At 42.2% G+C, this 18,457-nt stretch overlaps 1 protein-coding gene across 1 annotated transcript in view; it reads left to right on the plus strand.

Annotated features, from left to right (window-relative positions):
- Positions 1-224: 224 nt before the first annotated feature.
- The window catches only part of LOC141117018 (T-lymphocyte surface antigen Ly-9-like), a 40,442-nt gene continuing 22,209 nt past the window's right edge, over positions 225-18,457 (plus strand). Inside the window, exons 1-2 of the mRNA XM_073609588.1 lie at positions 225-351; positions 7,758-8,066. Of these exons, the coding sequence (XP_073465689.1) occupies positions 288-351; positions 7,758-8,066 (373 nt within the window). The 5' untranslated portion in view covers positions 225-287. The remainder of the gene's footprint in view (positions 352-7,757; positions 8,067-18,457) is intronic.

Consider the following 18,457-nt stretch of genomic DNA (forward strand, 5'->3'; position numbering starts at 1 on the left):
CCAGCCAAACTTAGATTACAGTTGACATTTTCAGACTATAAGAAAATGTTGAAATCTGAAGAAATAAAGACTGCATCTTGTCAAATGAGTTTTGTTGATTACTGATTAAAATATCTGTTTATGATACGTGCAGTCCACTCCTCCTAAGACATCAGGAGTTGTGGTTTCACACTTCCTCTAAAATAATTTCATATGTGTAGAAACTGCGGTTTCCATGCACGACTCTGAATTTTGCAGTAATTTCTCTTGCTTTCTGCCCTTCAGTATCACTCTCCATTCTACAGACAATGATGAAACATCTACCTGAATGCTTCTTGGTCCTTTCAATACTTCCTTCTGTACTTCTTACAGGTAAGTACACCATATAGCTCTTCACTCAACCCCGACCCCCCTTCCTCGCTACAAAGTTCACCTCCCCTTTAGTACAGAGCATCTCCTCCACCCCTCAGTACACAGACTTCCCCCACCTCCCTCTTCCCCCAGTACACAGAGCCCCCCTTCTACCCCCCCCAGTACAGAGTTCCCCCTGTATACAGTGCCCCTAGTAGATAGAGCTCCCCCAGTACACAGAGCTCCTCCAGTACTCAAACCCACAGTACATAGATAAGTAAAAAGGATTGAAAGGACAAAGGAATGTTCTCAAAAAGATAGCAGTAAGGAGGATCAACAACGGTCTATTAAAAATTAGTAAGTACTTTATTGAGAGTAGAAATGTCAATGATTAAATCCACCATAGGTATAATATTACCATAATAGTGGAAACACCCCCCCCCCCCCCCCCAGTGCATCCAATTTAAAACACAAACAAAAAAATTACAATGTTGTCACAATATGGCGCCGCACCCCGGGCCCCACACATACACTTTCATACATGGCCTGCTAGGAAGGAATTGGTGCTGCTCCCAAAATAAGTCCAGTGTGTAATACTAGTCATGAATCTTCCAAAGTACCACACTACACACTTTGCATGTCCATGGTTGGGACTTGTGCAATAATTGTGTAGATAGGTTGTACTCACATATGTATTTATCACACAGGGCTGATAAATAGGGGTATTCAAGATTAATTATGCAGCATGCACATACCAGCATTTAGCAAATACCAAGGAGCTCACAGTTTACCAGTATTCCATACCTCCCGACATTTTGAGATGGGAATGAGGGACACCTATTAGCAAATGTATGTAAGCATAGGACACGCCCCCTGCCACACCCCCTTAAAGGAGAATTAACCCCCAAAAAAGGTTAAGTAAATCCACAAGTGCTTTTTTTTACCACTACTATTCCTTTATATTGGCTTTTAAAATGTACAAATGCAGCAATTTAGAAATTGGATCAAAGGTTTAGCACTGGGAAACACTTTTTGAAAGATAAAAAGTGCATTTTATATACAACTATATAGATCAGACCAAAATGAGGGACAAATGAGGAGGAATGAGGGACAGAGGGACATTGCTCCAAATCAGGGACAGTCCCTCGAAATCAGGGACAGTTGGGAGGTATGGTATTCATGTAGCATAAAGGTAGATATTTGCTCAATAGATATAGAGCAGTTCAGTCCCGTAAGATATAATGATAACTGACAGTTGACATACTATGTATGCTTTAAAGGAACTTGACAGTCCGATACTAGCAGGAGAGAACTAATATATAGCTTGGGCTCAACAGTGAGAAAAACTCAATTTGGTAAACAAATGAAAAGAGGGGATTTGTTGCCCGAAGGCGCTCACCACTCCTGGGTAGTAGCTGCATAGACCCCCCCCCCAGTACACAGAGCCTCCCATTACAGAGAGTTCCCCCCAGGATATAGAGCCTTTCCAATAAATAGAGCCCCCACCCAATACACAGGGCCCCCCAGTACACAGAACCCCCTCCAGTACTCAGAGCTGGTAAACTGCAATATTGCTTTTGTGTTTAGATATTATTATGTATTGTACATACAACCAGAATTAGTACCTGAATCTGTCTTGATATCAATCCCCTTTCATACTGTGCTTAGTGGCACTCACAGAAATGGAGGGGAAACACTAGGACCCAATTAGAATATAACCCATGACTAAGCCTATTTCTGACATTTGGTGTTTACAAGATAAAATCCGTATTTTTTGCTAGAAAATTACTTACAACCCCCAAACATTATATATATATTTTTAGCAGAGAATCTAGAGAATAAAATGGCGATTGTTGCAATATTTGATGTCACACGGTATTTGTGCAGCGGTGTTTTAAAAGGACACTTTCATGAATTTAAAAAAAACAAAACAGTAAAGTTAGCCCAATTTTTTTGTATAATGTGAAAGATGATGTTACACCGAGTAAATAGATACCAAACATGTCACACTTTATAATTGCACGCACTCATGGAATGGCGACAAACTACGGTACCCAAAAATCTCCATAGGCGACGCTTTAAATTTTTTTTTTTACGATTACCAAGTTAGAGTTACAGAGGAGGTCTAGTGCAAAAATTATTGCGCTCGCTCTGATGATCACGGCGATATCTCACATGTGTGATTTGAACACCGTTTACATATGCGGGCGCGACTTCCGTATGCGTTTTCTTTGCTGCGAGAGCTTGCGGGGATGGGGGCGCTTTAAAAAAAAAAGAAAAAATTTCTTATTTATTTAATTTATTTTTATATTATTAAACTGTGTTTTAAAAGAAAAGAAAAATTTGATCACTTTTTTTATTGTCACAAGGAATGTAAACAGTATAAGGTGGTGACAGGTACTCTTTATCGAGGAATCAGGTGTCTAAAAGACCTCCAATACCTCCTTTGCACTTCAAAGTATTCAGATCTGAATACTGTATATTTTTTTAAATCCGGCGCCATTGGCAGCCGAGTAAACCGGAAGTGACGTTGTGACGTCGCTTCCATGTTTACATTCAGGAGACTGTAACAAAGCCATTTACGACTTTGTTCCAGTCTGTGGCTAGACGCCGGAAGTGCTGGATCGTGGATCGGATCTCCCGGTGGTACGGGAGGCCGGTCAGAGCGGCGGGAGGCGCCGGGAGGGGGGACGTCCCCTCCCGCTCCTCCGGGATAACAATTGATCGGCTTTTAGGCGCATCAGTTGTTATCCCTGGAAAGCCGATCGCTCGCTCTAAAAAACGGTACTAGGATGATGTCTGCAGCTGTGGCCATCATCCCGGTATAACCCCCGAAAGCCGAGGCCGCATATCTGTGTACGCTCGGCGGGAAGTGGATAATGCATGCACCTGTCCTTTTCTATAGCTATATGTATATCTATATAAAGTAGGGCAGTGCTCAAGTGTTTTACATTAAAGTGGTTTTAAAGCCTGAAGGTTCTTTACAGGTTGTAAAGGCAGAAGTATTTTTTTACCTTACTGCATTCTATGCCTAATCTCAATCCAGCAATGTGCATGAGAGCTGAGGCTCACTCGGCTCTCTTGCTCCTCATTGGCTCAGCTGCTGCCAATCAGAGCCAGTGACAAGATCGATCCCCGCTCTGTGCAGAGATGTACCTAGAGCATTTGGCACCCGGGGCGGATTCTATATCTGGCATCCCCCGAAGTTTAAAATGTAAAAACACCCCACTGTGTCACCTGCATACCTCTGCACCCCAATATCTGTTTGTCACTACTGTGTACCCCCTCTCCACAACTGCACCTCTGGACCCCTTTACATTACACAACCCTCCCCCCCACACCTTGCACATTACATAGCCCCCCTCCAGCTCTGGATCCCTGCAGATTACACAGCCCCCCTCCCAGCTCTGCCCCTTCCTACCTTACTCGGGCATGCAGAGGTGGAGACACAGCAGCGATGAACAGAGGGCGAGAGCTGCTGGAGTTAATCTTTCATATTAACAAGCTAAGGATTGGTTGCTAGGACCACCTAGCAACCAATCATCTGCTGATTAACTTGGAAAGTTAACTCCAGCAGTTCCCGTCATCTATTCAGCGCTGCTCACTGTCTCTCTCCCCTGCTGTGAGCGGCAGAGTCAATCTGGCGGCTGGCCCTGGGTGTCAGTCACCCGAGTACCGTCCGCACCCGGGCACCCCCGCACACTGTCACAGCTCGCCATTCCCTGCCCTGTCACAACACCGCTGCCTGAGGCACTGGCACTGCTTCACCCACCTGCCTGACACCCCCCAATGTGTGGGACCCAGGGCGGAATGCCCCCCTGCCCCCCTGTTGGTTCACCACTGGCTCTGTGTGTCTTATGGACACATAGAGCGGAGCTCAAATGCGAACACGCACAAGTGCCTCAATAGCTAGTGGCTTGCTAACTCAGTGGGGTGGTGGAGCCTTTAGTACTGGCGGGAGACCCCAGAAGAGAAGGATCGGGTCTGCTCTGTGCGAAACCATTGCACAGAGCAGGTAAGGATAACATGTTTTTTTATTTTAATTAAAGAAAAACAAAGCTTTACATTAATTTCAAGGTAAAAATCTTTTGTAATGAGGATCCCCTCACCCAGCCCCCCCCCCCCCCTTTATACCAACTTTAGTCCAGCAATGTGAATGAGAGCAGAGTCTCTCTCTCTCCTCACTGGACTGAGAAACAACAGCAGGAGCCATGGCCTCCTGCTGCTGTAAATCACAGCCAGTGATAAGGGAGCAGGAATGGGGCCATGCCATGGACACAATGGACACACAGAGCCGTCTCAGGAGCGAGCACGTATGAGTGCCCTCATAGCAAGCGGCTTGCTTTGGGGGCACTCAGCAGGGAGGAGGAGCCAGGAGCGTCAGTGGGAGACCCCAAAACAGGAGGATCAGGGGCTGCTCTGTGCAAAACCATTACACAGAGCACGTGAATATAACATGTTTGTTATTAAAAAAAATGTGAAGCTTTACAATCACTTTAATACTGTAAAGGAGATTTGTAAATTCTGTATATTATTGTATTTTATTTTGTATGTATTGCACACTGGATTGATAATGTTTTTATCACATGTTGCATTCTTTCGAGTCCTGATTAGAAATTAACCTACCTATGTTACGCCCCTTACTATAAAAGTACAACTGTAATAATAATGTGACACCTACGTAATCGCATGTATAAAAAACTTCAACAGAACAGTTATTTTGGAAAGATGCTGTGTGGATCTTTTGTGTCTGTTCCCTACTGCAGCAAAAATGTCCAGTGCATATATAATAAACTACATTAGTGAAGCAAACTATTTATCCTCCATGCTTTCAACTCCACCATCAATCTTTAGTGATGCTCTCCACCCAAAACTACAACTTCTTTATGCACCTCTCTGCTGATTTGCTCTCACAGTTAGGAATGGGACCTACTAACTGACAGGTCCAAAAAACACTCTTTCCCATCAGGGATTAATCTCAAATTCCCTTAATGCAACTTAATGTCATTGGTGCAAGTGAGCTCTAAAATAAACATCAGAGATACTCATACCACTTTCTGTTTAAAACAGTATTCATTAGGACACAAGACTAAAAGCACTTACAGGATATTATACCTATCCAAGTTCAAAGGAAACAACACTTCTGCTATTTGCTGTTATGGAACTGGGATCATCATCGTTCTACTCTCCTCTCCTCTCACCTCTGGAGGCCGACACCACCGGTAGCATTGTGACGTCACCTGTAGCTCATCCCTACACTTTACATCATGTGACTTCGTCAGGGTTTGATGGACAGGCAGACAGAAGGAGAAAACAAAGTAAAAAAACGTATCAGTATGTTGCTTCTTCTTCATTGTCCAGTCACCAGGCTGTAGGTGAGAAGGTGACCTTGGTGTATCCCAAAAGATACCCTTTAAACACGAACTCACATACAGGAGCCCATCCAGTAAAAGAAACCCCTCCATACTTACCTTCCTATCAGCTTGTATCTGCAAATGCCTCAGTTTTCACTGCTTCTCAGTCGCTGCAGGCATTTAACTTATCCAGCTAGTTTAACCCCTTCATGCCTAAGCCTTTTTCTGACATTTTTTGCCATATTTTTTGCTACAAAAAATACTTAGAACCCCCACAAATTATAAACAGTAAATATATATTTTAGAAGAGATCCTAGACAATAAAATGGTGGTCATTGCAATATTTTATGTCTCACGGTATTTGCTCAACGGTCTTTCAAACGCAATTTTTTTGGGAAAAAAAAGACACTTTCATGAATAAAAAAAAACCCAAAACAGTAAAGTTAGCCCGATTTTTGCATATAATGTGAAAGATGTTATGCCGAGTAAATAGATACCTAACATTTAATGCTTTGAAATTGCGAACGCTTGTGGAATGGCGACAAACTACTTAAAAATCTCCATAGAAAAAATTCTACAGGTTACTAGTTTAGAGTTACAGAGGAGGTCCTGTGCTAGAATTATTGTTCTCGCTCTAACGATTGCGGCGATACCTCATATGTGTGATTTAAACACTGTTTACATTTTTCGGGCGCGACTTACGTATGTGTTTTTACACTGTCTCGTTAAAAAAAAATTCGGATGATTTTTATTGCTGTCACAAAGAATGTAAACATCCCTTGTGACAGTAATAGGCAGTGACAGGTACTCTTTATGGAGAGATCTGAGGTCTATAAGACCCCAAATCCCTCCTTTGCACTTAAAAGCATTCAAAACGCCAAGTTTGGCTGTTTTGAATGCTGTAATCTTTTTACATTTGGTGCCTTTAAGTTCTGTAAACCGGAAGTGATGTCATGTAATGGCTTCCAGGTTACTAGATCCGAGACCCAATCAAAGCCGATTCTGGCTTCGTTCGGGTCTCCGGCCAACCGGTGGACGTCCCGGCTGGTCGCTCGAGCCTCCTGGTGGGTTGGGAGAGCCAGGGCAAGCCGCGGAAGGTGGGAGGCTTTTAGCCACATCGGTTGTTAGCCCAAGAAAGTCGACCGTTTGCTCTAAAAAAACACCACCAGGGTGATGTGTGCAGCTGCATGCATCACTCCGGTACAACCCCTTCAAGCTGAGTTCGGTCGGCGTGAAGGGGTTAAATATCTGCTCCTCCTGCCTAATGTAGAGGTTACTCCCACCAGCTCATACACCCTGTAGTGATTTGCACTTTGTGCTGTTTCTCCCTCTCCCAGTTTGAGCTCTACTGTACCATGGATTATAAAAACCTGAAAGCAAGTCCAATTCAGGTACCAACATTTCTTGCATTTAAAAAAAATTATACTTCATGTGTTTATGAATAAAAAGCCACATTAATTTGTGTCTTTTCTATCTGCCTGGAGTTCAGCTTAAAAAACAAGAAAGTATCCACACACCCAGCGGTTACCTGTGGTTGTGATGAATGAGCTACACTGGACAAAGACAGATGGCAGATGGCAGCCCAAATCTTACAGGATTTCTGAATCCAGTATTACACACTGCCCTCCCCCACCATTATGGCTGCAAGGAGCCCATATTAGGGGACAGTTTAGTTTAATGTCACAATGCCACCTTCAGGTCGGCAGACAAACTGCAGCCCAAACCTGCCTACATGTGTCCCCTTTGGGGCGCTTTCCCCTCACTTTCAGGCAACAGTATAGAAAGTGATGGGTAAAGGAAAATCTACTAATGAGACATCAGAAAATTACACTCACATTAGGTAGATTTAATCTTGTCTACACTTTTGTTTCAAGAGCAGGAAGTGAGGGGAAATCCCAAAGGGGTCACAGATAGCAATAAAAGCCTGACAGTGGTTCTTACACTCATGGGTTATGGCAGGGGATTTACTTTTTACATTTTCTAGTTTTAATTAGTGGAGCCTGTTGTCATCTACCATCCAAGATCCAGGATAGAATGATCACCTTTACACTTCTACCCTTATTGTGTATACAGGAGGAGAGTATGTCCCTGTCATACTGAATGGTCTTATAAACCAATCCATCCCAATGTCACTGAGTGGAGGTTCATCGGGTCCTGTACTTCTAGTAATCTGGAACTTCAAAACAAACCCATTGGTGACTTACACAAATAATCAGCCTACTGTTATAGATGAAAAGTTTAAAGGAAGACTTGAGATCCTGGATGATGGAAGAGTGCTGAAGATTGGATATCTGAGACTGGAGGACAGTGGACTGTATACTGGAACTATAACTGTTACCAACAACAAAAACTATAAGAAAGTCTACAACCTCACTGTGTATGGTAAGTGATCATCTGTGCATTCTTTTGTTTAACTGGCTGAAATATTATCACTGGTTTCCAATCTCTTTATGGAGAACACAGAACATCATCAACGTATTTAAAAGCTCACATCTGTTTAGTAAGCCCACAAGTATATAAGATTTAGTCTGTGTATTTACCCATTATCCTATAGGAAGATGGACAAATTCCCAAGAACCAATGTTTCCTGAAAATTATTTGCATTCTTTACATTTTGTGGAAATTATTTGGAGTTTTTTTTTTTTTTTTTTTTAATGTTATTCTTTTTTTATTTATGGGAAATATCTACAGTATGTATGAAATTTCATTGACTATGGGTAATTTTTACTAAATTATTGCAATGGGCAACATTCTTAGTATATGTAAAATATATTTGTTTTTACATATTATATAAATTTTTAATATTGACCAGAGGGTGTACATGTGTGTGAGTGTATTCTGTCCTTTCTCTCAACTTACTGCAAGTGAAACAAGCTTCCGTCTTTTTTTTTTATGCTATGCTTTTGGTTGTCTGCAATGTGGTTGATGCTAGACATGTATGTCTCACCAAAAGTCTAAAAAAGTTCAGCTTGCAAAACCTCTACATATTTTGGGGAACAAATGTTCTACATTGCATACATTTTCATTTTTGCTTAACCATACTTATTTCATGGAAAGTTTGCTCCCCTCCCCCCCAAAAAAAAAAAATAAATCCTGAGCTCTCTACATATGGTACTGTTTCTATGCTCAATAAATATACTTATCAGCCCAGCAGATCCAGCTTTGTCCTCTTCTCCCACACTGCTCTCCTTGTGCAAGTCTGTTCCATCAGCTTCCTCTTGTATGCCATCAGGGGGTCGGCTGTCACCAGTGGCGTACCAACGAGGGGGGCAGTCCACCCTGGGTGCCACAAATTTGGGGGAGGGGGTGTCAGGCCGGTGTTCCGTCAAAATAGCCAATTCATCAAGATCTCCAATTACGTCACTTCCGGTTACTGTAAGCCAACAGTAATTGGAGATTCGGACGACTTGCTGTTTGGACACAATACCGGTGTCTTGCCGAATAAGTTCCCTCGGCGGATAAGTTCCCCCCTGTACTGCGCAGGCGCAGCGCCTGCGCAGTACGAACTCCTGACAGCCGCCGGAGATAGCCGAAGCTGAAGATCGACAATCAGCTGTACACGGCGCCTGCGCTCTGGGTCCAGGTTCCTTCCCTACCATCCAAGTGGATCTAGAGGGGGAATCTAAAAGAGCCGAGCGCAGCGAGGCCGTGCCCGAAGCGCGGCGAGCGAAGCGTGGCGAGCGAAGCGAGCCCGCGAGGGGCCCTCTTTCAGCCGCCGTGTACAGCTGATTTTCAGCTATTCCGCTTCGGCTATTTCCGCCGGATCCTACTGCGCAGGCGCAGCACCTGCGCAGTAGAGGGGGGAACTTATCAGCCGAGCGGAACTTTCTCGGCAGAACACCGGCAACCATATACACTCCGGTACACAGTATTATGAGCGGATATTGGTATGTCATTCTCTGCTACAGAAAAGTGCTTGACATTTTCTGAACCGATTTTTGGGGCCCTGTATCTCGGGGCCACTTGGTGCTAGAGACTCCAGCTTTGGATATTTTATGGTGCTAGTTCCACTGGGTTTGCACGCCAAATTTGGAGTTCTTAGCACTAAGTAGCCCCAAGATACGGGGCCCCAAATTCGGCCAACTGTGTCCATCTGCAGCAATGTCATTTTGGGACCCTTTGGGTTCAGATACCCCAATTTTTGGCTGCAGCTAGGGGGCATCTAGGAACCCTTAACTACCGAGTTTGAAGTTTGGGGGACCTATGGCTGCAAATGGGCACAGTGAGGCATGCAAATGGGCACAGTGAGGCTGCAAATGGGCATTGTTGACCCTCTTTTCCACTTACAGTAGCTGTGCATTTCTCACCCTCGTCTTATACTCGGGTCAATAAGTTTTTCCCATTTTTTTGTGGTAAGTTAGGGCCTCGACTTATACTCGGAACGACTTATACTCAAGTATATACGGTAATGTGAAAACAGCTTAATGTAGCTTAACGTGTAATAAATTGCCTAAACCTCAATCAATTGCCCTGAAATTTTGCACAGCCTAAGATCTCAACTTCCCAAACCTATCCTATAAGTTTCATGCAATTCAGTGTTCCACAAGACAAACTAGGCACATTAAGCTTGTTTTTTGGGGAGCTTATTGTGGCTTAACGTACAAAAAAGACCTTAAATGTTAACCAATTTCCCATAAACTTCACACAATAGAAGACTCTATCCATGCCAACATATTCTGAAAATGTCAGCTCATTTAGTAAATCACAAAAAGTTATTCACGTTAAGCTATATTTTACAATGCTAAAACGTTTAATGTAAAGAGCTTAACGTACCATAATGTGCCTTAACCTGAATCAATTGTCTTGAAACTTTGCACAGTCTAAGTTCTCAACTTCGCAAACCTATCCAAGAAATTTCATGCAATTTGGTGTACCACAAGGCAAACTATGGACATTAAGCTTTTTTTTGGAGAGCTTAATGTGGCTTAACATACAAAAAAAACCTTAAATGTTAACCAATTTCCCCCAAACTTCACACAATAAAAGACTCTATCCATGCCAACATATTCTGAAAATGTTAGCTCATTTGGTAAATCACACCAAAGTTATTCACATTAAGCTATATTTTATAATGCTAAAACATTTAATGTGAAAATGGCTTAATGTAGCTTAACGTGTAATAAAGTGCCTAAACCTCAATCAATTGCCCTGAAACTTTGCACAGCCTAAAATCTCAACTTCCTAAACCTATCCAACAAGTTTCATGTGATTCAGTGTCTCACATGGCAAACTAGGGACATTAGGCTTGTTTTTTGGGGAGCTTAATGTGGCTTAACGTACAAAATGACCTTAAAGAGGATGTAAACCTGAATTTTTTTTTTTATGTCATAATATAGAGTATAAGATTGCCTATCATTTGAGCCCAGTCTTGCCACAAAGAGTTAATCCAGCTCTGAGCAATCCCCTTTTATTGTTCAGTGAGATAAAACTTGACAAACAGAGCAAATCTTTGTCAAATCCTCCCCCTTGCTGTGAGTGACAGGTGATTTACATATCTTGTGCACTAGCCTAAGACAGGCATTATTTTTTAATTTCCACCCCCACTCCTTTCTTCAGCAGCTCTGCAAGGATTAGCATTTCCACACCTCAGCATGATTTGGCATGCTGAAGTCATGTGGTTACTTTCCTGTCTTTTTCAATGGATGTTAGAGATCATAGCAGAAGTTCAGTGTTAGAAATACACAGGAGAAAATGCATATTGACAAGGGGAGTGTAGAGGTGGGCGGGGAGTCTACTGACATCACGACTCCACCCACCGAGCTCCAGACAACAGACCCACCCACAGAAACTGCAGTTTTTTGGGTCTCAGAACAGACAGAGGAGAGACATTTGACAGCATACATGCAGGAGGCATGTATATCCTTATAGATAACCATATGGCAGTAGTTTAGAAAGGATGACATTGGGCTTACATCCACTTTGAATGTTAACCAATTTCCCCCAAACTTCACACAATAGGAGACGCTATCCATGTCAACATGTTCTGAAAATTTCAGCTCATTTGGTTAATCACACCAAAAGCTATACACATTAAGCTATATTTTATAATGCTAAAACATTTAATGTGAAAATGGCTAAATTTAGCTTAACGTGTAATAAAGTGCCTAAACCTCAATCAATTGCCCTGAAACTTTGCACAGCCTATGTTTTTACCTTTCCAAACCTATCCAAGAAGTTTCATGCGATTCGGTGTTCCACAAGGCAAACTAGGGACATTAAGCTTGTTTTTTGGGGAGCTTAATGTACAAAAAAGACCTTAAATGTTAACCAATTTCCCCCAAACTTCACATAATAGAAGACTCTATCCATGCCAGCATATTCTGAAAATTTCAGCTCATTTGGTAAATCACATCAAAAGTTATTCACATTAAGCTATATTTTACAATGGTAAAAAGTTTAATATAAAGAGCTTAACGTACCATAATGTGCCTTAACCTCAATCCATTGTCTTAAAACTTTGCACAGCCTAAGTTCTCAACTTCCCAAACCTATCCAAGAAGTTTCATGCGATTCGGTGTACCACAAGGCAAACTATGGACATTTAGCTTGTTTTTTGTAAGAGCTTAATGTGGCTTAACGTACAAAAAAGACCTTAAATGTTAACCAATTTCCCCCAAACTTCAAACAATAGAAGACTCTATCCATGCAAACATATGCTGAAAATGTCAACTCATTTAGTAAATCACACCAAAAGTTATTCACATTAAGCTATATATTACAATGCTAAAATGTTTAATGTGAAAATGGCTTAATGTAGCTTAATGTAGCTTAATGTGTAATAAAATGCCTAAACCTCAATCAATTGCCCTGAAACTTTGCCCAGGCTAAGATCTTAACTTTTAACTTTCCAAACCTATCCAAGAATTTTCATGCAATTCGGTGTTCCACAAGGCAAACTAGGGACATTAAGCTTGTTTTTTGGGGAGCTTTATGTGGCTTAACGTACAAAAAAGACCTTAAATGTTAACAAATTTCCCCCAAACTTCACACAATAGAAGACCCCATCAATATCAACATATTCTGAAATTTTTAGCTCATTTGTTAAATAGCACCAAAAGTTATTCACATTAAGCTATATTTTACAATGCTAAAACATTTAATGTAAAGAGCTTAACGTACCATAATGTCCCTTAACCTCAATCAATTGTCTTGAAACTTTGCACAGCCTAAGTTCTCAACTTCCCAAACCTATCCAAGAATTCCAGATCATTTGGTAAATCACCCCAAAAGTTATTCACTTTTAACCATTTTTTTTACAATCCTTAACCAGTTGCAGACTTTGGGCTCACTAGACATGCCCAAAAACATGTCATCAGTGTACACAGGTCCAGGGCCGTCTTTAATATTGATTGGACTCTGGGCAAAACTTTTCTTGGGCCCCCCCCATGCAGTTTCGCTCTCCACCTGCTCTGATACATACAATAAATAGCAGCTAGACTGAAAATCAGTTTACTGAATCAGATCAGGCAGCTATTGCGATTGGTTGCCAGAGGTTACAGTGCATCATTACCGCTAACTGACTGGTTGCTAGAGGTTACAGCACACATTACGGCTCACTGATTAGTTGCTAGAGGTTACAGCACATGATTTCTGCTTGTTGATTGGTTGCTAGAGATTACTGTGGATATGACCTGAGGGGGGCATGATATACATATCAATGCCGCCGGCCGCCGCTATTTACATATGAATGCCGTTAATTCACATGTAAACACAGGGTCTGCAGGTGAGTCATCTGTACACAACAATAGGGCAGAGCTGGGCAGCATTAGTAGCAGCACTTCACACTGAGATATTGGGACACAGCACGGGACTAAAACCCTGAGGGACGAGGGAATTCAAACCAGGATAGCTGGCAAGTATGAGGAAGTTGCTTTGGGCCCCTCAACAATGACAGGGCCCAGGGCAGTTGCCCCTTTTGCCCTGCCTTAAAGACGGCCCTGCACAGCAGTGCTGGGACAAGGCCATTTGGTGCCCAGGGCAAAGATGGCAAACTGCGCCCCCCCCCCCCCCATTTTTAAGAAAGAATCAATGTCATTTCAAAACAAGGATATACTTAAAACAATACAAATTCAATTAGGTTTAATGCGATAGAAACAGAGTTCACTCACACCTTTTAATTATATGTAAACTCAGGTCCATATATATTGGGACATTGACACAATTCTAATCTTTTTGGCTCTATACACCACCACAATGGATTCCACCACTGGTCTACAGTGGGAGGATTCCCCCTTCCACCTGGAATGTGTAGATGGGGGAATTGGAACATTCTTTTTTTTTCATTCAACCTAATAGTTGAATGAAAAAAGTGATCAATGTATGGGCAGCCCAAGAGCTAAGACTAAGATAGTTTAACCTCTTGACATCCACGCTATAGCTGAATGACGGCCACAGCGCGGACCTGAATTTCCGGGAGTGCACGTGCCCTGTGCATGCTGTGATCACCGAGTCACTGAGTCCCGGCCCCTTACAATGTGATCAGCTGTCAGCCAATGACAGCTGATCACATGATCAAAACAAAAGCTCTGTGATCGTTTTTTTTTTCTCCTCACGCTGACAGCGCGAGGAGAAAAAAAAGCTGATCACCGGCTCATCTGCAAGGGACATTGGTCCCGAAGAGGAAGAGGCTATTATGCCTCATCAGTGCCACCTACCATTGCCACCTACCTATGCCCATGAGTGCCACCTATCAATGCCCACAAGTGCCATCTATCAATGCCACCTAGCAGTGCTGCCTATCAGTGTAACTGATCAGTGTCCATCAGTGCCGCCTCATCAGCGTACATCAATGAAGGAGAAAAATTACCTGTTTTAAAATTTTATAACAAAATATAATTTTTTTTTTTTTTTAATTCGGTCTTTTTACATTTTTTTTTAACAATAAATAAAAACCACAGAGATGATCAAATACCACCAAAAGAAAGCTCTATTTCTGGGGAAAAAAATTATAAAAATTTCATTTGGGTACAGTGTTGTATGACCGCGTAATTGTCATTCAAAGTGCGCCAGTGCTGAAAGCTGAGAATTGGTCTGGATAGGAGGGGGGTTTAAGTGCCCTGTAAGCAAGTGGTTAAATTTCAGCTGTTTCAGTGAGAACTGGCTGAGATTAGAACCATTAATGGGCAGGCTAAATGTACCAAGTTGATCGATCAAATTGGGTACAACCAGCCTGCCGGATATTCTTATGATTATCACTAGCGGTTGCTATATCTGCTAGTGATAATCACTGTTTGTTGGGACAATACAATTGCTCAGCAGAAGGGATTCCCCTGTCACCACTGACTGTGCTGACAGGGGAATCATGTAAATTTCTTTCCTGCAATCTGTGGTTACTGGAAAGAAATTTGTACAATCTATTGTCTAACTGAAAGTGAAAGTTAGTGAATATCTTGAAAGAACATGGGGGGGGGAGGGGGAGACAGATGGAGATAAGGACAGTTCAGTGATTACATTGCACTGTAGTGTACACAGTTGCACACTCACCCTGGTCCAGGCTGGATGCTCAGGCATCTTTGGCACACAGAGGAACCTGCAGCTGCTGTTTTCATATCTCCCGCCCACACATCCCCTCACTTCAGATACATGTGCACGTCGGGGATAGTGTGGACGGGGCGGGAAGTCACTGAAGGAGCAGAGGTGGGAGGAGGAGGAGGAGAGCTGTATTTCTTCCTGATCTCCCGTCAGTGAGGGGGGGAGGTGATGTGTTCGGGCTGGGTAAGTGTCACAGTCAGACACTCTTACAGAGCTGCAGCCACCAGTCTCACAAGTTACAGCTTGATTCTCCTGTCCTACGGACGGGAGAAATCAGTCTGTTTCTTCACAGTTACAAAGATAATGGGAGGCTTGTCCGCCCCTCCCCTGCTGATTCAATCCCTCCTGAAGTCGCTCTCCTCCCTGCCAATGAGGGGGAGGGAGCAGATCGGTTGGAGCGGCTCTCATATTATGCTCAGAGTCAGCGAGCAGAGAGAGGGGGAGAAATCCACCCCCTCTCACACTCCGCCCAGGGCACCCGCCCCTCTCGCCCACCCCTTGTACCGGCCCTGCTGCACAGGTCATGTCTAGTACATCCAGTCCTTCTGCTCTGCTGCCAGGATGCTTCCCTGTCTCAGTACCCAAAAATTCAGCAGGAGCTGTCAAAAAAAAAGAAGCAGGCTGGCAATGTTTATCAACATCCACATCACAGAAAGTTACATTGAAACATTGTATCAATTGTAACTTTCTGTGTTTTGCATTCACAGATTAAAGAGATGAACTTCGATTTGCAGGTGAAGAGAATTAAAGTGGATGTAAAGTCGAATTTTTTATTTTTTTTTATCATGCTGTAGAGTATAAGATTTCCTATCATTTGAGCCCAGTCTTGCCACACAGAGTTAATCCATCTCTGAGCAATCCTCTTTTATTGTTCAGTGAGATAAATCTTGACAAACTGAGAAAAACTTTGTCAAATCCTCCCCCTTGCTGTGAGTGGCAGGTGATTTACACATCTCGTGCACTGGCCTAAGACATGCATTATTTTTGAATTCCCTCCCCCACTTCTTTCTTCATCAGCTCTGCTAGGATTGGCTGTTCCACACCTCAGCATGATTTGGCATGCTGAAGTCATGTGGTTACTTTCCTGTCTTTTCACTGGATGTTAGAGATCATAGCAGAAGTTCAGTGTAAGAAATACACAGGAGAAAATGCATATTGACAAGGGGAGTGTAGAGGTGGGCGGGGAGTCTACTGACATCATGACTCCACCCACCGAGCTCCAGACAACAGACCCACCCACAGAATCTGCAGTTTTTCGGGTCTAATAACAGACAGAGGTGAGACATTTGACAGGTAAAGATACATGCAGGAGGCATGTATATCCTTATAAATAACCCCTATGGCAGTAGTTTAGAAAGGATGACATTGGGTTTACATCCACTTTAAAGCAACCTTGACAAGTAAAAAAAAAAAAAAGTTTTCTACTTAAATTATTATTATTATTATTATTATTATTATTATTATATGAGATTTATATAGCACCAACAGTTTACGCAGCGCTTTACAATGTATAGGGGGGACAACACAATTACAGTACAGTTCAATACAAAAAGGTATAGGAGGGCCCTGCTCGTAGAGCTTACATTCTAAAGGGAGGGGGTGGTGGTACAAAAGGTAATAGCTGCAAAGAATGATTTGATGGGGGTGGCTCAGGGACAGTTTTGTGGGTGTGGGATAGGCTTCCCTGAATAAATGAGTTTTCAGGGATCTCCTAAAAGGTGGACAGGGTAGGGGCTGATCGGACATACTGGGGCAGGGAATTCCAGAGGATGGGAGAGGCTCTGGAGAAGTCCTGAAGGCGAGCATGGGAGGAGGTAACAAGGGAGCTAGAGAGCAGGAGGTCCTGGGAAGAGGGAGGGGGCGATTTGGGCGATATCTGCAGATGAGGTTGGTGATGTAGATGGGGGCGATGTTGTTAATGGCCTTGTATGTTATGGTTAGCATTTTGAACTTTACACGGTGGGGTAGGGGAAGCCAGTGAAGGGATTGGCAGAGAGGAGCAGCAGTCACGGATGTACCTCCTTATTAACCCTTTAGTTTTCTCTAATCAGCATTGATTAACTCTATATTCTCCTTCTCTATTCAATTGTAATTTTCCTGGTGATTTTTTTTCTTTTCTATTTTATTAACTAATAGTTAAACTTTTTTTCTGTTTTTTGTTTGCTTTGTTTAATATTTTTGACACCTTTTTACATATAAATACTGATAGAAAGAAAAAAAATGCCTTTTGTTTAGTTTAATTACATTTAATTGTCTAAGGATTGCAAAAAATAATTATTGTTGCAGGACAATATTCACAAAAAGAAAGCCTTGTTTGTCCTTAAAAAAAAAATGCATGTATTATGTTGTTATCTTAAGTCAGGGGTTAGGCAAGCTCGGTACTCCAGCTGTGGTGAAACTACAAATTCCATCATGCCTCTGCCTCTAAGAGTCATGCCTATGATTGTCTGGTAGACATGTGCGATTTGTTCCCGAAAATTCGTACATTCGTAAGGATCCAAAATACAAATTTATATGCATACAAATTTTGTACAAAATACAAAATTTTGTTTACGAACTTCGGATCCAAATTCCGTTACAACAATAACGAACATTCATTATTATTACGAAAAGTTAACAAACCTAAAAGATAAAAACCCAGGAAGTCAGCACAGCACAGGGATGGTGGGAGCCCCTCATAATGATATATTTATCATAACGAACATTCGTTATTGTTACGAAAAATTAATGAACCTAATGAACATTCGTATTTCGTACGAATCCGAATTGAATTTTGGATACGAATTACGAAATACGAATCAATTCTAATACGGAACGGAACGAAAGGAAACAAATTTATTGACGGCGCACATGTCTATTGTCAGGGTCTTGCAATGTCATCTCTGGATCTAGATGCGACTCAGGATAGTGTTAGGGGGGCTGCTGCACACAGAAGGCTTTTTATCTTAATGCATAGATGCATTAAGATAAATTAATCTTCTCACTTTAAAATTCCTTTAACCACTTCAGGCCCGGAAGATTTTACACCCTTCCTGATGAGAGCACTTTTTACAATTTGGCAATGTGTCGCTTTAACTGACAATTGCGCGGTCGTGCGACGTTGTACCCAAACAAAATTTGCATCCTTTTTTTTCCCACAAATAGAGCTTTCTTTTGGTGGTATTTAAGAAAATATAGATAAGCCTTGCGAGCCACATAAGGGTTAATGCCTTATAAAATAATAAAATAAAACCTAAGTGAAA

The sequence above is a fragment of the Aquarana catesbeiana genome, linkage group LG13 (genome assembly GCF_042186555.1).
Source record: "Aquarana catesbeiana isolate 2022-GZ linkage group LG13, ASM4218655v1, whole genome shotgun sequence".
Classification (NCBI taxonomy): Eukaryota; Metazoa; Chordata; class Amphibia; order Anura; family Ranidae; genus Aquarana; species Aquarana catesbeiana.